Here is a 21,566-nt window from a genome sequence, read left to right on the forward strand (position 1 = left end):
AGGTTATTAAAACCCATGTACCCATTTGTATTCTCCCAGTCATGGCCTACATCAATTTATTGTCTTTCATTTTGGAAAGCATCAACATAACTGCTACTACCTGCTAAAATATAATAAGCTCTATAATACCAGAGCCTTTGGGGTCCCTTTTATAAGATCTTCAGTACTTAGTACAGAATCAGAATTTGTCATCATATCCATGATGCCATTTGAGGTAGTAAATATCCAACAGCCTGAAGAAATAACAATCCAGCTAACAAGAGTAGGTCTAAACGTTAAGTTAAGGATTAGGGATAGATATTTTAGCCCGTGACAGGCACAAAAATCTCAAGGATTGGTATAATAGAAAGAGAAAGGCTGTTTTTAGGATTCTGAAAACAAGTTATGATGATGAAATATTTTATTAACGTGAAGATTTGGCCACAGGGTGACCTGGATTGGAGATAGTAAATATGTTAGCAAATTTCATAGTCATAACTATAGGAGTGACAGAGTCATGTGCACACTCATGGGCACCAATCACCTGACTTTCCTCACTTTGTTTTCACTTCATGTGATAAAATTTGCTGTACTTCTCTTTGCAACCATTGATTAGCCCTCTGGGACAATCATTAAAATTTAAAGTTTTAATAGTCGTGTTTCTTTAAAATATTCTAATTGTTTTCAAGTTATTAACTTAGGGGACCTTTAGTGACTTAGAGTCCTTAATAGTTCAAAACCTTCAGCTTATGATTACAGCTTACAGAATTGGAAGACATTGTTTAATTGAGAGGGAGTAAAACTTTTGCATGTAATCTTCTATGTTTTAAAGTGCTTTTCCAAACTTACTTCAGCAATTTATTATCTGATAACATGAATAGATATTATTAGCATTAAAAAAAAGAGTTCTGTGGTCAAGCGTATTTGGAAAATGCTGGTTTAAAATAGAATTAAATGGATTTGTTTTCTATAGCTTTTTAAAAAAATTTTATTGTTGACACTATTACAGATGTCCCCCGTTTCTCCCTCTTTACCCACCTACACCCAGTTCCTGCCTCTCCTTCCTCTGGCCTTCCCCACACTGTTGTCTGTGTCCATGGGCCATGCATATATTTTCTTTGGCTAATCTGTTCACCTTCCTCCATGTAGTACCCCCATCCTCCCCCAACCTATGTTAGTTTGTTTCATGTATTCATACCTCTGGTTCTATTTTATTTGTCAGTTTATTTTGTTCATTAGATTCCACATATAAGTAAGATTATATGGCATTTGTCTTTCTCTCACTGGCTTATTTCACTCAGCATGATAATCTCCAGGTCCATCCATGCTCGTGCAAAAAGTAAGAGTTTCTTTTGTATGGCTGCATAGTATTCCATTGTGTAACCCTACCATATCTTTTTTTATCCACTCACCTGCTGATGGGCTCTTGGGCTGTTTCCTGACCTTAGCTATTATAAATAACACTGCTCTGAACATAGGGGTGAATATATTCTTTTTGATGGTTGTTTTGGGATTATTAGAATATATTCCCAGAATTAGGACTAGTCAAAAGGCAGTTCCATTTTTAGTTTTTTGAAGGAACTCCATACTGTTTTCCACAGTGGCTAGTATAGCCATACATATATAATATAATATGTATATTATATAATACACTGCATTCCCACCAGCAGTGTATGAGGGTTCCCTCTTCTCTATATCCTCACCAACACTTGTCATTTGTTGATTTGTTGATGGTAGCCATTCTGACAGGTGTGAGGTGATATCTTATTGTGGTTTTAATTTGCATTTCTCTGATGACTAGTGATGTTGAGCCTTTTTTCATATGTCTGTTGGCCGTCTGCATGTCCTCTTTGGAGAAGTGTCTAATCAGGTCCTTTGCCCATTTTCTTTTTATTCTAGCAGTTTTATTTCAATGTGTGTTATCTCTCAATAATTTTTAATTGGATTGTTTTCTTCCTGTGTAAGTTCTTTTACATATTTTGGAAATTAACCCCTTATGACCTTTCAATAAGTAAATGGGCTCTCCAAGAAGGGGACAGGCCATGCAGCATTTACCAGACTTTTTTGACCATAGGGACTACTTTTCTTAAGCTCATATTTCAAGATTAATAATCCCCTATCTCTCTTTAGGAAATGCTACCTTATTATATTTTGTAGATCAGAAAGTTTCATGTTTTTGGAGGTTCTTTTACTGTAATACACTTCCCAATGAAATCAGGGAATTTTATTACAATAACCCCCCCCCCCAATAAATCCAAGCCATTAACATGTGGTTAATCTCTAATAAATATATTATACCAAAATTTTTAGTTTGTTGGTATAAAAACAAAACACACAAAAAAACACAAAAACCCCCAAACAATAAATTCATGTGCCTGTGTTGATTTGTTGCAATATTGCATTAAACCATGAGATGGCACTAACACTTATCAAATTCAAAGTTAAGGCATCACTACTGCACACTTGTTCTCATGCATTTTCCTGTGCCTTATTGTCATTAGCTGGAACATGACCCTCATAAAACATTTTTTATGGTAATAATGAAATTAAAGCAGGCAAGTAAACATGGGAGAAGAAAATAGGAGGTGCTAGCCCTAAAATAAAATTCAGCCTTTTGTTATTAATGTCATATTCAAGAGCAACTTTTCAATATTCATTTTATCAGGTAGCGTTCACTTCAGAATTTATTTGTAAACATTATTAAATATTTTATTATTGTTAATTCCTTGCTTCAAAAAATTTAGAATATCAAGTGTTTATTTCTGTACCCTAAGATCAAATTGTTTAAAAAAGAAGAATTATGTGGTTTATATAATGTAGGAAAAAATTACATGTGCCAATGTTATATTTCATTTTCATATTTTTTTCAGAGCCAGGGCTCTGATAAGCACTTCAACATTTTATGTGATTGGTTAGAACAGTGGCTCTTAACCTGTGGGTCGTGACCCCTTTGGGGGTCGAATGACCCTTTCACAGGGGTCGCCTAAGACCATCGGAAAACACCTATATAATTACATATTGTTTTTGTGATTAATCACTATGCTTTAATTATGTTCAATTTGTAACAATGAAAATACATCCTGCATATCAGATATTTACATTACGATTCATAACAGTAGCAAAATTACAGTTATGGAGTAGGAACAAAAATAATTTTATGGTTGGGGTCACCATGAGGAACTGTATTAAAGGGTCGCGGCATTAGGAAGGTTGAGAACCACTGGGCTAGAACAACAGAACTAAATTTAAGTCCAACAGAACTAAACTTTGAATGGGTCTCCTTTTGTGCTGCACTGAACACAGCAAACACAAGATGGCAGCCTCTCCTCTCTTAAAATGGTATTAGAGCTATTTAATATGTAAATAGCCATCGGATGCTGAGTCTCTTGGTTTCCATTCTCAGAATAAGTAAGCCTCCTGGTTAGCAGGTTTAAATCAATCTTATCCCAAACCTATCATTTCAGGAAACCGTGATTTTTCAATAATGCTAACTCCTAATAAAAACAATGCCGATTTGAAACTCAGTCCCCATATTAGAAATCGAAAAAAGGAGAAGGAGGATGTATAGGTTGTTGGTGTGAACAAAATAGCTCCATCTTTATAAACCTTGCACTTTCTCTATGCTTGATTTAACTTTGGCCTTAACTGGTCCTGGCCAGCACACACAGGCTTGTAGTTAATGATTAGCTGTGTTCTGCAAGCCTACACAATGTAACCATAAAGATTCCTGTCAGTAATGGCCAGAAAGACATAAAAGCTGAGAGACCATCACACTGATGTTAAGTTAGTAAATGATCCACAACACCACCGGGAGGTATGGTCCCGGCCCATACTGCGTTCTTTGTCTTGTCAATCATTGGTATCCAGCTGTTCTAGAGAACATTTATTGTAACAGCTGTCTAGCAGCACAGAACTGCTAGGGTCCTTTGTCCACTCCGATGCTACATCCCTGTAAGTAAATTACCCTATAATAAATTCCGTTATATTCTATGGAGTTTCCTGTTTGTTTGGTTTTTGTCTTAAAATGTCTTTAAGTTTAGGTGATCACTGTACCTCCACTCCACATTCAGACAGAAGAAAGAAAAAGAAGAAAAAAGAAGACAACAAAGAAGGTAACAGTATAATTAGATCCTTCATACTAGAAAAAGGCTTGTAAAAACAGTGATGTTCAAAATATACTCGGCAATAGATTGTCTTAGTGGAAATTAATTTTCACGAATAATTTTCATATCTTCAAAACAGGTACCATATTTATGTGTTAAAATCATTTCCTAAAGTTCTTCCATTCCTTCTCACTTTTGTTGAAGATTTGTAATGCCCAACACTGGAAATATTACATGGGTTAAATGACTAAATATATTAAAATTCAAATGCCAGAGGTTGATAATCACATGTGGCTTAATGTAATAAAATAATAAAATAATACTTTTTCCATAATGAGTAATATGAGTATTTCAGTGGTTTTTAAATTTCTTAAATGGCATTACTGTGATATAGCACATAGATGCATTAAAAGTAATGCTGTGGTAAAGTGTAGTAGGGAACTAAACTAAGTAAATTTCTTTCTTTGAGGAGAAGGCACTTCCAAGCACATGAAATGGAAAAAGTGTAAATGACAGCATTTATTGACTTTTATGAGTAATTTTTTGGCATATTTTTGAAAAGTGCAAAGTTCAGTATTTGCAAGAAAAAAACTATCTGTTGAAAATGTATGTTGTATAATTCATTTCAGTTGAGAAAACATTTACTATTTCACTACTTTCTTTAATTATTTAGGAATATATGAACATATAGCAGAAAAATAATGTCTATTTTCAGATTTCTCCTTCCTAGTTGTGTAGAAATAGCAATTCTATTAGATTTGTTAAATCAAGAAAAAAATTAGCCCATAAATAACTATAAACATTGCATGAATAAACAGTAGTATAAGAAAGTGTCTGAAAATAATTGGGGCCCCATGGGAAACATCCATTAAAAAATGTTATTAGAACCCTAAACAGAAAACAAAATCTTCTTTGTCAATTAAAACTCTAAGTGATAACACTGAAAATCATTTTATGACTCTTGATTGATTACTGTCATTAACTGAAAGAATTTTAAGATAATTATATTACAATATTATTAAAAGGCATCATAAATGCATGGTAATTGAATAAAACTTTCCTTAGCACATTCACATATTCAATTTGTGAGAAAAAAACGTAATGGTCTCCTATTAGTCTCCCCGCTTTCAGTCTTCTCCACTCCAATTCATTCTCCGAAATCTTAGGCTTAGATATTTTTTCTGACATAAAAATCTGATGTTACTACCTTGCTCTAAAATTCTTCATTGCTTTCTTACTGATTTCAGAATAAATTGAAACTTTTGAGTATGCCATACAAATTGTGGTCTGCTACTAATTTTTCAGACTCATCTCTCACCAGGCCACTCATCTAGAGGATACCTCACCTCAAATCCATAGCTTCTCTCCAATGCGTGTGCCCCTTCTTCACCCCTTGCCCTCTGTCCTCTCCCAGTACTAAATTCAAGCCTCCTTGCTGTTTGGATATCTTTCCTGACTCATCCCATGGACATTACTAAGTTCTTGTCTTATGCCCCCAAACATCCTCTATAACAGCTCTTATCACATTCAGGCCTCGTTGTTTATTTCTGATCTCTGATGTCTGGCAACAACACCTAAGTTATTATATGTGATCAAGAAAAGTGTTGGTTGACTGAAAACACTCCTGTATCGCTGAATGAATGAGTGCCTGTATCATCTCCTAATAACAGAAGCTAATAAAGTAACTAGTACTTAAGTTGTATACTCAATAATCCCACTCTTTTCCCTCCACTGTCATTCACTATGAGTCTAAGGATCTCCTTTTAATTTTATTGTCAAATACTGATTCTGAAATACATAAAGTTTAATATGACAAAAGCATTATGCTATACTTTCTACAACAATAAGCATTTTGCCATTGCTACTTTCCCAAACTATAGTAATTGATATTCATTGTTATTCCTAAAAAGTGGTCAATCTACCCTGGTTTTACAAAATGCTTTTTTAAAAAATCTCATTTTAGTAGCAATCTGCTTAGAGTTTTTTTACTTAATTGATTTATTGGAGTTACTCAGAACAAAACTAGAAACCATATGATAAAGGTGAATGAATATGCTTATGACATCTTTTCTATTATTATCTCATATGTCTACTATGTAGATACACTCAATATACAGTAAAAACATGTTTTTGCACAAAATATTTGGAAGGAAAGTTACTTTTATGTGTACAGATAAATTATGGCAGAAACTACTGCTCTTCACTGATAGCTTTTTTCCTCTTCTTCTCAGGTAAGTAGCTAAACCACATTTTCTTTTTAAAAATATGTTTCTATTGATTTCAGAGAAAGAGAGAGGGAGAGAGAGATAGACACATCAATGATGAGAGAAAATCATTGATTGGCTGCCTCTTGTATGCCCTCTACTAGGGGTCGGGCATGTGCCCTGACCAGGAATAAAACTGTGACATCCTGGTTGATAGGTTGATGCTCAACCACTGAGCAACATTGGCCAGGCTAAACTACATTTTCAAGACCTTTTACTTATGTGTGGCCATGTGACTGAGGACTGGCTTCTGGCCAATGTGAGCAGGAGTCAGTTATATTCCACTTTTAGGCTTAGCCCATGATATCTTTCCATATACAATCCTATCTCCTTTTCCCCAACACTAGAAACCTAGATGATGGTAGGGCCTGCAAGTCTGGAGTCTCTGAATGGAACCACCATCTACATTACACTATAAAGTTTGAAATAAATAATATATTTTTATTTTGTTAACCCCCCGAGATGTGGGTGTCTATCTTTGACAGGTCTTAATGTTACTTATCTAATCTAATAAAAGAGAAACATGCAAATTGACTGCACCTCTGCTACACCCACAAGCCATACCCACCAGCCCATCAGGAGTGAATATGCAAATTAACCCAACTAAGATGGTGGCGGCCACTGAGCTGGAGCGAGCAGGAGGCTTGGGTTGCCCCTGGCAATGGAGGAAGCCAAGCTTCCTGCCTGTCCTGGCTGGCCCTGAGCTCCACTCAAGGCTACAAATTTTCAATTATAGAAGTTAAATAAATCCCAGATACCTCTTCCAGCCCCCAGGCCTGGCCAGCCTGAAAACGGCCATCAGCCCCTCACCCAGGCTGGCCAGGCACCCCAGCGGGACCCCCACCCTGATCTGGGACACCTTTCAGGACAAACCAGCCTGCCCCCATCTGTGCACCAGGCCTCTATCCTATATAATAAAAGGGCAATATGCAAATTGACCCTAACAGCAGAATGACTGGGAATGACTGGTCACTACGACACACACTGACCACCAGGGGGCAGACACTTAATGCAGGAGCTGCCCCCTGGTGGTCAGTGTGCTCCCACAGGGGGAGCTCTGCTCAGCCACAAGCCAGGCTGCCAGCTGCCAGTACAGCGGTGGTGGTGGGAGCCTCTCCTGCCTCTTCAGCAGCACTAAGGATGTCCGACTGCAGCTTAGGCCTGCTCCCCGCTGGCAAGTGGACATCCCCCGAGGGCTCCCAGGCTGCCAGAGGGATGTCTGACTGCCAGCTTAGGCCCGATCCCCCTGGGGATCGGGCCTAAGCCAGCAGGTGAACATCCCCCGAGGGGTCCCAGACTATGAGAGGGCACAGGCTGGGCTGAGGGACCACGCCCCCCCCCCCGAGTGCACAAATTTTTGTGCACCAGGCCTCTAGTTTTAAATAATACAAAAATTAATCCCAAGAATGTGAGCTGCTATTAAAAAAAAAATCCCTAAGATATATGAAATTGACTTAGCAGTCAGATAGTGGATAGCCTTTAGCAGTCAGATAGTGGATAGTGGTAACCCTGGGAGCCTAAAGAGTCTTGTTAGGCCATAGTAAATATTTGGTAATATTGTTCCTGTGAGAACTTGGAAAGCAGACCACCTGCTGTTGAACCTAGGTTTCAGGGAACATGGAAGAAAGGTGTGTAGTTTTCAAACTGGTTGGCTTTCATAAGTAATCATAAGAAAGCAATGAGTTCAGGTGAAAATAGGCTCATTTACATGTAAAGAATTGGAAAAACTGTCTTCAGGCCCCAAATAATAGAAAATAAGATTGAAAAAGCTTTTAAACAACAAAATTTCATTAAAACAGCCTAGTGGCCAAGGTCAGATTGGCCTTCCCACCCAAGCATGATGGTCGTAAGGTAGTTGCCATATGTTAAAAAGGAGCAAAGGAATAAATCATGTTTGAGGAGTATGTCTACGAAAGAACATTGGGTGTGGCTACTGGCACATGGAAGCCTACTAAATTTTTTGAGAAAGGGAGCTTAGCTGGTTGAGATATTTGATCTTGTGCCAGCAGGAAGCAGAATGTGAAGCTATATATGCCCAAGGGGGCAGGCTCTTTCACACCCATTTCAGATATGGCTACAGAGGATAATAATAGATAAGGAAGAATTTCTCAGACGGTAGAACCAGTTGCCTCAGAAAACAATGGGTAAGAGGATTCTCTCCAAATAGTAGAGTTCTAACTAAGGAATTTCCTCATTCTCCAGGTAAGTGGCCTTTCTCGGGATTTCAAAATTACTGCAGCCAAGTTACTTTTATGAGTGTCCCATGCCTTCTTGTGGTCATTATATATTAGACTAGAAGATTTGCGCAATAGGCCTTCCTTCCCCTGGCTGCCAGCATTAGTGTAGATGTGTATGACAAAGTGGCAGATGGTTTAATAGTTCAATGGCCTCCCAAGAACCACATTTGAACCTGATAAAGGATTTTCTTTTACTCAGAAATCCTGCACGTAGAGCTGGACACAATGACCTCATGGGACTTTGGACTATTTCCCTGGGGAAAGGTGAATGTCTTCTATATTCAGAAAAAAAGAGTGAACCAGTTATTTGGTGACTAGGATGGTAGATTGTTGCCAGGACTGCCATTTCTTGGCAATAGCTATGTTATCTTCTTCTCAGGCACATAACTGGTCTACAGCTCCCAGTTGAATATAAACCCAGAAGATGACATGTGTCAATGATTATATAAGTTTTATAAGCAAGTGAAAATGATAAGCAAAGTGAAATATTAACACCTACCATGTAACTAAAATACTTGAGGAACAATGAAAAAACCTTTGCCCCTAAGGCTAAAAACAGTTAATAAATGTTTAATGTGACAAGTGACTTCATAACTTGCAATTATCCTTCTAAAGCATGTTGTCTCTGCTAGAAGAAAAGACAGTATTAGGGATAATAGTAGGTGTTTTTTGCTTTCACTCCCCCTTCAATTCTCTAGTGGGGTGTGGGAAAAGGCTAGGTCTGCATGGTAAGTTTAAGAACAACTGTAGGACCAAACTAAGCACTACATTTTAGTAACCCATTCTTTCTTGCCTTCTGCCTACCTGCCAAGCTTCCTACTTTTCCATTTCCATTAACATTTTGCTACTTTTTAAAAGAAGACAAGGCTCTTTCTTAATACAAGATTTGTATTATAAATTCTCTAGCTGAATATTTTTTCTTTTCTAAAATACATTCATGTTCTCAACAATATTTACTAGATGTTTATTGTGTGCTAGGCACTAGGTATTCAGCAGAGCATAAAACCAAGTCCCTATTCCCAAGGAACTTTCCTTCTAGTGAAGGGGAACAGGCAAGGAGCCAATGAAGAGGTAAATACGCCATGTGGTGATAGGTGCACGAAGGAACATAGAACCACAGGTAAAGGTCAGAGGTACCTGCTATTTTAGATAGGGTGTGGAGGGAAAGCCTCACTTACAGACACATAAAGGGCCTGAAGCAAATTTCAGGCAGAAGAAGCAGAAGTGCAGAGGCCCTGAAGGTTTCCCGTGTGGATGGAAGGGGTGACCAGAAAGTTAAGTGGAAGAAGTCAGAGCTTTGTGGGATAACAGATCATGTGGGAATCTACAGATCCCTGGTTAGGACTTGGTATTCTTCTTCAAGTCAAAATAGAATAGTAGATGATTAAATAGATAAAAATATTTTAAGACTGCATTATCTAATATCAAATGATCTGCCTTTGATTAGAGAATATATCCACACCTGAAAAAGGGCCAATTATAAAAGAGTAAGTCTATTGTGTTCTTAAATTATTAAAAGTAATTTCTAAATATAAGAATAGCTGGTCTAAAATTATTTGACAAAGCCAACCTAAAGGTTAATAATGCATATAAAATGAATGTGAATTTTTACAGTTCTCATATTTATATCTACACTGCATCCTTTAAAATTTAGTTTTGCAAGCTACATATAATACAACTAGAGGCCCGGTGCACGAAATTCGTGCATGGAAGGGGGTGTCCCTCAGCCCAGCCTGTACCCTCTTCAATCCAGGAATCCTCGGGGGATGTCTGACTGCCGGTTTAGTCTAAACCAGCAGTCAGACATCCCTCTCACAATCGGGAAACCACTGGCTCCTAACCGCTTGCCTGCCTGTCTGCCTGATCACCCCTAACCACCTCTGCCTGCTGGCCTGATCACCCCCTAACTGCTCCCCCTGCCAGCCTGATCACCCCTAACCACCTCTGCCTCGGCCCCTGCCACTGTGGCTTTGTCCAGAAGGACACCCAGAAGATGGCCAATCTAATTAGCATATTACCCTTTTATTAGTATAGATATAACCAAATACAAATTATTTTCAGAACCTGTTTTGACTCCTGTTGATGTCAGTATTATCTTATCATCAAATGATATTTGGCACCCAACATTTGTCATTAAAATACTATATTTAATCAATGAGAATTTACTAAATGTTGATGGCTTGCCACAAACATAATGAGATAGATATTACTGGAAGTTGGTGGTAAATGTCTTCCCAATTGTGCATTCTAAAATGCACCTTAAGATTTCTCCTTCCAATCCCTGGACTAAGAATGATGAGTTATCATGTCTTTGATCATGCTATTTACATGACAAAAGGGATTTTGCAGATGTAATTAAGGTTACTAATAAGTTGACTTTGAGTTTATCAAAAGGGAGATTGTTAGAGCAGACCTAAATTAATCAACTTTCCTTTGAAAACACAGATTTTCTCTATATGGCAGCAGAAAGGAAAGTCAGATTTTAAACATGAGGAGGATCTGACATGTGTTATTGCTGCCTTAAAAATTGAAGAGGCCACATGGAAAGGACTTGAAACTGGGTTCTACGAGCTAAAAGAAACCCTAGTGGCAGACAGCAAGAAAACAGTGACTGTAGACTTACAACCACAATCAAAAGAATTCTAACAATAGCATAACCATGCAGAAACCTTGTTTTCTTTCATCTAGCCTTTTATTTTGATTTTTTTCCCCTTTAACTCAAATTAGCCTCACCTGGAGCCCTGATTTACCCACCTACTCTCCCTTGCTTAATCATTAAGCCTCCAGGACAATGAGGTCTGGTCAACATCCAGAATCTTGGTCTTAGAAACAAGGTCCTGGGTCTACTGACAATTAAGACAAAGTTTTCAATCAAACTCAACATAATATCCTGGCCTTGGTTGTGTTTTAGCTCTGGACCTATGAAAGCAGAAAAACACACAAAACAAATCCTTGCAAAATTGGACACAGCAACTCCATGGCAGATGTCAGGACCAGATGCAATGATCAATTACCCCTATCCTAGCACCAACCAATCAGTAGAAACCATGACCTTAAATCTACTAGTCACCATGACCAATTGATTTTACCCCTATAGAATCCATCCCCTGGAAGCCATTAGGAAGTCAGATATTTGAGCATGAACTACCTGTGACTCCAGGCATGGTGCCATCTCCTTAATAAATCTTTACTTTCTTGGCTGCAAACTCCTGTTCATGTCTTATTAAACTTTGATGTGCACAGGCAAATGGACCCCTTCAGTCCTTCATTCCAGTAATAATACCAAGAATGAACTTGGAAGGACCCTGAGCTCCAGATAAAAGTTCAGCCAGGGTGACACCTTGATTGTGGCCTTATGAGGCTCTGAGCAGAGAGAACTCAGTTATGCTGTGTCCATATTCTGGACCTACAGAACCTGTGAACTACGAAATAGATATTGTTTTAAGCTATTTAACTCATGGAAAGCAGTAGAAAATTAATGTGTCTACCCTAAAAAGCACATCTATAGTATAGTTGGAGAAATTTTAAAATTTAAAAAGCTTGAAGGAAACTTGTTGAAACGAATAAAATACTTTATTTTTTATTTTTTTTAAATGTTTTTATTGATTCAGAAAATAGAAGGGAGAGGGAGAGAGAGATAGAAACAGTGATAGGCTGTTCCTGCATGTCTCCTACTGGGGATCAAGTCTGACTGGGAATTGAACCGGAGACCTCCTGGTGCATTGAACGATGCTCAACCAACTGAGCCACACCAGCCAGGCTAAAAGACTTTCTTTTAAAGGGTATGTGATATGCTAATTAGCTTGATTGGAGCAATTATTTGACAGTGTATACATATATTGAAAGATCACATTGCACACCTTAAATATACATATATTTTTGTCAATTATATTTCAGTGAAGCTGGAAAAAATAATACTTTATGAAAAACAAACAAATTATAGTGATCTTAAAAGACTATCCCAACAAACTAATCTGATCAAACAATAAAAAATATGGGGGGAAAAGTGCATGAGAAGTAAATTTAACCATGTACCTTCTTTTGAGGCTGAATAAAAGCTCATCTTCCCTTAATAACTAACAGGTCAGTAAAACAGACCATTTAATATCAATATGTGACATAAACATCATTCAGCAGTGCTGATAACTGAATATGAGTGCCGTATTAAATGCAACAATGATTTGCAGCCCTACTCATTAATGGTTTCAATTTTTGTATTGTTTGAAATAAGATTTGTTTTTCTCTCTTCGCTTTAGATTTTCACATCTTCAATGTCTATTTAGAAGTTTAGTACAGAGATTAAAGGCCTTGCCCAAAGGATTGGTAACAACACTGTCATCATCAAAATATCTCAGATTTATAAATTCTCCCAGTTCTGAAGCTTTTCATTTAAAAAACAAATTCCAAACCCAAGTCCTACTCTCTAATTTTTTATCAATTTGTGATTGTGACAATTACTTTATAAATTCTGTTTACTTGACTCACAAAACATGTGTAGAGTAGGTCTGACTTTTAACTATCTCTGGAGCCAGAATGAATTTTTAACGTATGAAAAATTTAAAAATGCTATAGAAATGCAGGATGTGACATAATGTTAGTTTGTGTGGTGTTTTTTCTTGCAGAGCTGGAAACTGATTTCCTAACACTCTTTTCTGTGACCCTTTTCTTACCCCTGGTATCTGAGGCATTCTTATGACCTATGTTGAAGATAAACTCTGAAAAAGCAACATTTAGCCCTAACCGGTTTGGCTCAGTGAAATAGAGCGTTGGCCTGCGCGCTGAAAGGTCCCTGGTTCGATTCCGGTCAAGGGCATGTATCTTGGTTGCAGGCACATCCCCAGTAGGAGGTGTGCAGGAGGCAGCTGATCAATGTTTCTCTCTCGTTGATGTTTCTAACTCTCCCTCTGCCTTCCTCTCTGTAAAAAATCAATAAAATATATTTTTTTTAAAACACCACATTTATAAAGTTTTAAAAGGGAGTACAGATTGAAAGTAGAATCTGTTTTAGATTGGCACAGGGGATAATATTTCAGGGGCAAAATATCACAATGGAGGTCTTTGAATGATGAAGTACTTTAGGCTACGCCTTAGGGACTCTGCACAACCTGAACACACAACTTAATGCCTACGCATGGAAAACAGTAGCTGCACCTCATGACCTGTGTTTCAGAGGCAGTGCAGTTTTTTGATAAGTCAAATGCATGATTCCATGAAAGCCCAAAAGCTTTCACTGTTACACGTAAAATCACTTGGCCAGCTTCCTAATGTTGAGTGCAGTTTTACACAGAAGAGTTTTATGGGCTTTCTCTGTTTGCTTCAGCCTTTCACATTTAATTACATTCTCATTATGAAGCTATGTAAAAATTAGAAAGTTCAAATAACTGATTTTCTCTTTGCCTTTGTCAGAGACATTTATCCTGTTTGCTAAAGATACTCCTCACATTGCAACAAGGCAGAATTGTAATCAAGTATCAGCAGTTGTGTCCTCTTAGCCTAGGATATGTGTTTATTTTTATATTTTGATTTACTTGTTTTCTTTAAAGTTGTTTCACTATAAATTGATTAAAGCAGTTTCTTCTAATCTACTTTCCATGGATACTAAAAGCTCTGGAGGTTTATATTCATATATATTCTTGAGCTAGAATTACCTTTTAAGAATATCTTTATCCCAACAGATATTGAGGTCCCCCCTCCCCTTTTTGGGGGTCTGGGCTGATTTACAAGTCTTCACAGAATAAAAGTGTATCCTTGTTGAGTCATTTCAACCTTCACTAACATCCCCATTTCCATTTAGAAATGTGACAATTTAGAAATGTGACAATTGATTTCTATTGTATTCAAATAAATGATTGCTACCTCAAGAATTAATATTTTCCAAATGCTAATCTTTTAGTGAAATGAAAGTGCTCTTTAGCAATTCTATTCATTGGGTGTGGTAAAAATGATTTTTTAAAGCAACTTGGCATCTAATAATTCCACATGTTAATTCATTTGGTTCTCTACCTTGTAGCCTTATTAAGGGAAACTACTTAAGATTTGATTAATTCCAATGGTTCAAAGAGTGTTTTTTTAACAGTATTTTCCAGTAAAATTGAAACAAGCGGACAATACAGAAGGAAAGACAATGAATGTCCTTTTGTCTCTCTGATTAACTTACTAGTAGACCCTGTAGTAGTTTTCTACTAGTGTACACTTTAGGTAGCTTAAAACTACACACACTTCTTATCTGAAGGTTTCTGCAGGCCAGGCTTGGCTTAACCGGGAGCTCTGCTTACAGTCTCACAAGGCTGCAAAGTGTCGGCTGGGCTGAGTTCTCACTGGTCCTTGGGACCTTTTCCCAAGGTCACTCAGGTGTTGGCAGAACTCAGATCCTCGCAGCTATACGACGAAAGCCCTTAGCTCCTAGAGGCCATCCCTCTCCATTTTCCGTCCACACATGGCTGTTTGCTTCTTTAAGGCCAGCAAGAGAAGCTCTCTATCTCAAAGAGGGCACCAGTTCCTTTCAAGACACTCATCTGACTAGGTCAGGCCCACCAAGGACCATTTCCCTTTTAATTCAAAGTCAATGATTAGAGGCACTAAGTGCATTTGCAAAACATTTCCATGGTTTTGACACTAACATAAAATAGCCTAATTATGGGAGTGATATCCATTGTATTCTCAGATCCCACCCAAACTAAAAGGGAAGGGGTTAATAAATAAGGACACAGATCATCAGGGGTCAATGCAGAATTCTGCATATACCACAGGTCCTAAACCCAATTTTATTGAACCAGTTTGCTACATCCTATTTTCTAGACCTCTCCACAAGTTCTTCAGCTACAGCCCCAAAGCTTAGATAAATCCCAGAATTACCAACTCTGAGGCCCTCTTTGGGATAGCCAGGTCTCTCCCTAGGGATTTGCCATATTACTTTCCCAACCTTTTCTCCTACACTTATGCTGGACTTCTTAAAAATAGTGTGTGCACTGCTTTGTCTTTACAAGGCTATCAAAATTAAAAATCTATAAAGTGACATGTATCATTAAGCACTGGTAAATCTAAAATGTTCTTGTTGCCTGGCTGGTGTTGCTCAGTGATTAGAGAGAGAGAGAGAGAGAGAGAGAGAGAGAGAGAGAGAGAGAGAGAAACATCTAAGTGAGAGAGAAACACTGATCAGTTGCTTCCCCTACATACCCAGACTAGGGATTAAACTTGCAACCTAGGTATGTGCCCTGAGCAGGAATTGAACTTGAAACATTTTGGTGAACGGGACAATGCTCCAACCAGCTGAGCCACTTGGCCAGGGCTCTATAGTTGTTGTTTTTGACCTCCTCATCAATTAATAGCAGGTGCTACTGGTCATTTTCCTGAACCACCTTTTCCACATCCATAATTCTGGTTCAGACCCTCAAAACTATTACTCCTACATCATTGTAGTTCTTCCTGACTGATTTTATCACTTCAAACTATTAATCTACATCTAGTTATCCTATAGGTATATATTCACAGATCTAAAGTGTTCCAACTACATAAGCATATGTTTAACACATTTGTTTTTCACAGGTGTGTCTAAAATGAATTTTAATCAATCTCAAACTTAATTCAGGTTGTTTCCTGTGTTTAATTTATCTTCTCATATCAACCCAATAAAAATTTCATGAATTCCAGGCAAGTAAGTAAAATAGTGAAGTTGGATCAGAGATTGCATTTTAAACACTTTGGGATATTCTTCATTTCTATAAAGTAATATTTTTCTTAAGAACATGGCTCTCTCATTCTACCTTGACACAATTCCTATTTTTATCTCTAGAGAATAATTTGCTCCTTTAAGAAAGGGAGAGGTGCATGCACAGTGCCATCCAAACTTAAAACTGTGGAACAAGACTGAGCAAACGGTAGCTGCTACTCAGCTCAGACAACTGGCATCATATCTTGCCAGAGTTGCCTGATGTCTTCTCATGATTACAATGGCTTTATGCATTATGACGGAATCCCACAGACGTAATGTGCCTTTCTCAGTACATCACATCAGCAGGTCCATGGTATCTGTCTGCCTCATTGCTGCTGATTTTGTCTTTAAGTACTTGCTAAAGGTGGTGTCTTCCAAGTTTCTCCACTGTAAGTTATCATTTTCTTCTTTGTAGCTCATACATATTTAGTGGAAAAGTACTTTGAAATGATGCAAATACCTGTACTCATCGTAATTTTGCACCTACAAATTTAGCATCAATTGGTGATTTTTGCTACAACTGTTACTGCATTGTTTGTTAAAAGGCAGTTTTCTATTTCTATTTACCCTTCTACATTTACTCATTGCAATTCTAACATAAGCAAAAGCTGTGCCTTCTCGCCCATTTATTTATTCAATTATTGATTTACTAGTAAGAAGACATAGATATTTACATTATTCTATGATTTATAATCTATTGCTGCCATTATTTATTTTGTTGCCAAAATTGTTCCAGCTCTAGTCATTAGGAGCTCCTTTAATTTGGCTTCTATATCATTTTGACATTCTGCCATCAATTTTTGAGTACTTCCCTACTCTCTGGCTTTGCAAAATGTTCCAGGCTCATCTTGTACTTTTGCTGCCCTACATCTGCAACCAACCATTTCTCCAGGAGCCCTCTTTACTTTTATTGGGAAAACTGTATTTAGAAACCAAGATCTGGGCCAAAGGTTTGTTGATTACACCTTTATAACTGCTCTGAGGGCCTCCCAGGAGACAGATCTAGGAAAATACAATATACTACACACACACACACACACACACACACACACACCTCTGTCCATTTTAATTGTTACCTATATCTCTATTAAAAACCATTAGTTCATACTGATACCAGTGAATACCACAAAGTTCATCCCAGCTTTCTCCTATTGTATATTGTTTTTTAAATATATTTTTATTGATTTTTCAAGAGGAAGGGGGAAGGAGAGAGATAGAAACATCAATGATGAGAGAAAATCAGTGATTGGCTGCCTCCTGCATGTCCCACACAGGGGATTGAGCCCACAACCTGGGAATGTGCCCCGACCAGGAACTGAACCATGACCACCCTAATTCAAAGATCAACACTCAATCACTGAGCCATGCTGGCAGGGACCCCTGTTGTATATTGTAACTTCTTTCTCCAACAGTGAGAAACCTGACACTCAACTACAATACATTTATAATACATTTGCTCATCCTCAGCATACACAATAAGTAGCGTTAGAATTGATACTCATGCTCTAGAGTACATTATTTGTGCATAGTTAGTTTTTTCTCTTGAGTTTTAGAGTGTAGAATTAAAATGCTGTTTTACATAATAACTTATATTAATCATCTTATTCCCCATCCTCCTGAGGTGTAGTTATAGCTATATTCCATTTTGGGTTCCTCCCACATCATAGCTTGATTTCATTCATTCATTCATTCAGTCAGTCAGTCAGTGCTGAAATATTGCCATGATTAAAGAGAACTATGTAAGAATATTTTCTCAGAGAAATGTACCTTCCTCATTCTACCCCATTCCCATTTCCATTCTTGACACCAGTTCTTACCTATATTATATATGCTACCAATCTCATTAGTTTTTGGAGTTTACTTCTGATATATCTTTTTGAACAAGTGAGCAGATAATGCATAATTTCTTACACTCATTTCTTGCATGAAATATTACAAACTGTCAATACTCTTTTGCACTTTACCTTTGCAATTAATTATATATCCTGTAACTATTTCCATATCAATTCTTGGAGGTTTTCCTTATTCTTTGTTTTACAGCTACATAGTATTTCATCATGTGGATGCACCATGGTTTATTTGGTCACCTCTCCTACTAATGGGTATTTTATAATTGCAAACAATCCTATATAATAAAAGCTAAGTGTCCAGTTGCCCGGTCGTCTGTTCAACCAATCAACTGCTCACTATGACGTGCACTGACCACCAGGGGGCAGACACTCCAACTGGTAGGTTAACTTGCTGCTGGGGTCTGGCTGATCAGAACTGAGCAAGATGGGCCTGACATACCCTGGAGCCCTCTTGCAATCCCCCCCTGGCTGGCCAACCGCCTGCGCCCCTCCCCGGCCCGACTGTGCACCAGTGTGGTCCCTCGGCCTGGCCTGCACCCTCTCACAATCCGGGACCCCTCAGGGGATGTCGGAGAGCCGGTTTTGGCCCGATCCTGCAGGCCAGGCTGAGGATCGTGCTGTAATAAATAATTGTGTGCATATGTATTTACTAGTGTTGGGAAGACACATCTAGGATGAAAAGTTTGATCTCCTGATGTCTGGTTCAATTCTGTTTTAGATAAATTGATGTTATATAATGGAATGAAGAAAACTCTTAAAACTAAAAAAATATATTATATAAATATAGCAGAATAAAACCATGTTAATAGCATTATTTTCTTTCTCTATATAATTATAGCTTATTTTGAGACAAGAAGTTAAAAAGTCAATAAATATTTGTCCTCAGTTATTAAGTCAAATGGTTAATTTTCAAAATTTCCCCCATGTGTTTAAATTTTAACAATTCTAATCATACCTTCATTCGTTAAGAATGTCTGATATTTACTGCTTTTTCCTTAAAAACTAAATCCATTATTTGTATAGTTTCTAGTGTAAAAACATTATTATATTATTTTTTTCCATTTTATTCTTACAGAGGCAGGAGATAAAAGTACAAACTATAGTCCTAATTTGGTTCTTTCCACTCTCTAGGTCTGGATGTCAATAGGGATGGATGAGAAAAAGAAGATCATGTAATGCCGGAGTGCTCTCCAGGTGCTCTGACAATGAGTTGGAGGCTTAGGGACTCTCCGCCTTCCCAGTGCGAGGAGTTAGACCAGATTCAGTTTCCTCTGGGATTCTGGGCCCTTGGGGCCCTCAGTTCTCCACATTCTAAATAGCTGATATTTGGAAATGTGCAAAGGGTGCTATAATGTCTGTTTAGGGTCTATCTCTGGTCCTGCCTCTAATTTTGGGTTCAAGGAGCCCAGGCTAGTTCATCAGATTGCCTTGGGATTTGGAATCCAGGAACTAAGGATTCCAAATGCCTTGCCTTTTCCTTCATTATAGCCTACAAAGATCTGTTTAAGCCACCATGAGACTACTGTCAGATCCAATTAAGTCTCAGAAAATTGCTTGCTGGGAATCACCAAAGTTTTGGTGAGATACTAGTTCTGGTTTCTGCAAGTTTAGCCGATTCAACTGAGCAAATCATTGCAGCAAAAAGAATGTCAGGCCTGCCAAAAGTGACTTCTGTATGGCTTCAAATATTTGTCTCACCTATTTCACCAACTGTGTCACTAATTACATATAACTCAGAGTCTAATTTCTCAGCAGTTTTTTAGGGATTTTGCTGTCTGGATTGGGTCCAGTTCAGAGTTGCAAACTTGTATCATAACCTCTTCCTGTGGTCACAGGAGTCAGATAACATTTCAAACCACATCACTGGACCCAATCTTCTAAAAATTATAATATTATAGTTAATTTATTTGAACTTAAGCAACCATTAAAAAGAATTTTGTCAAAAACACACAGAATAAACTTCCAAGTGATGTTCTTCTTATGACCTTACCTCCTCGATCTCGGGCAGCTAAACTTTGACCCCTTCTTAATGTAATATCCAATTGGTACATTCCGGGATCAGCCAGAGGGACATCTGCATTACTGGTTCCAGAAGTATTTATTTTCTGGAAAACAAGAAGTATACAAAATATTAAAATAATTATCTTTCTTCTCTTTCCTCCAAAAGGGGGGGGGAGGGCATATAGAGCTTAACTCAAACTATAAGAATTAGTCAATATAATTTGTGAATTCACACAGCATCATATTCACCCAGTTCTCTGAAGGTTTTAAAAGTCATGAAATTCTTCAGACTCAATAAAAAAATGGCAGTTATAGGAATCCCTGTATTAATTCAAATTAAAAATAACAAATGCAATATGAAAAACATTTCCCAGGGAAAGCCCCACATAATTAAACTAAGAAGAACTAACATAGGAATAGTTTCTGAAGTAAAAATACAATCAATGATGAATAAAGAATAAAGGTATGCAAGAGCAGTTAATTTCCACATAACTGAGCTGAAAATTAAAATGATTTATTCCGGTGACTTTGTTGACTCCTTTATCTATGCAAAAGGGCTCAACCTGGTAAATTACATACTTTTATTTTGGCCCCAACATGAAATATGATATAATTATATATAAATAAATTCACGTAGCATTTTGATAGTATTTGCAAGCAAATAATATAAATATAGAGACAATATCTAGTGCTGTTTTCTATGGAATAAAAGTGCACAAGCTATTGCTAGAACTAAAAATCTTTTCAGGGCTACTTCTATAGAATATCAACAAAATACTCTGTTTATTTAATAGTCATTGAGTTACAAATACACTGGAAGAGGCATAACTATCTTTAATAATAAAAGACTAATATGCTAAGTGTTTGGTCATCTGCTCAGCCATTCAACCAATCAAAGCGTTCTCAACTGCTTGCTATGATGTGCACTGACCACCAGGTGGCAGATGCGCTGACTGGTAGGTTAGCTTGCTGCTGGGGTTGGGCCAATCGGGACTGAGTGAGACAGGCCGGATGCGCCCGGAAGCCCTCTTGTGGTCCCTCTCTGGCTGGCCAACCTCCTCCATTCCTCCCTGGACCCAGTCGTGCACTGGTGGAGTCTCTCGGCCTGGCCTGTGCTCTCTCGCAATCTGGGACCCCTCAGGAGATGTTGGAGAGCCAGTTTCAGCCCAATCCCGCAGGCCAGGCTGAAGGACCCCACTGGTGCACAAATTCATGCTCTAGGCCTCTAGTATTAAAATAACACAAAAGAAATATATAGTAAAAATTGTACAGGTCACAGTTTATACTTTCTGTCAATCTGATACAGCAGGAAAAATTACTTTTTCACATGTTGAGATGATTTTAAATTATAATTTTTTTCCAATTAAAAAATAAATGTTCTTTTGTTTTGGAATAGTATGCATGGATAAGGTAAAATATTA

At 37.7% G+C, this 21,566-nt stretch overlaps 1 protein-coding gene across 8 annotated transcripts in view; it reads right to left on the minus strand.

The window, feature by feature from the left end:
- Nucleotides 1-21,566, minus strand: part of MCTP1 (multiple C2 and transmembrane domain containing 1) — a 442,261-nt gene that overhangs the window by 243,264 nt on the left and 177,431 nt on the right. For all 8 annotated transcript variants that reach the window (XM_081088724.1, XM_081088723.1, XM_081088722.1 and 5 more), the window contains exon 2: nt 20,135-20,249. In XM_081088724.1, the coding sequence (XP_080944850.1) occupies nt 20,135-20,249 (115 nt within the window). The remainder of the gene's footprint in view (nt 1-20,134; nt 20,250-21,566) is intronic.

This window comes from Myotis nattereri (genome assembly GCF_964212035.1).
Source record: "Myotis nattereri genome assembly, chromosome: 4".
Lineage (NCBI taxonomy): Eukaryota > Metazoa > Chordata > Mammalia > Chiroptera > Vespertilionidae > Myotis > Myotis nattereri.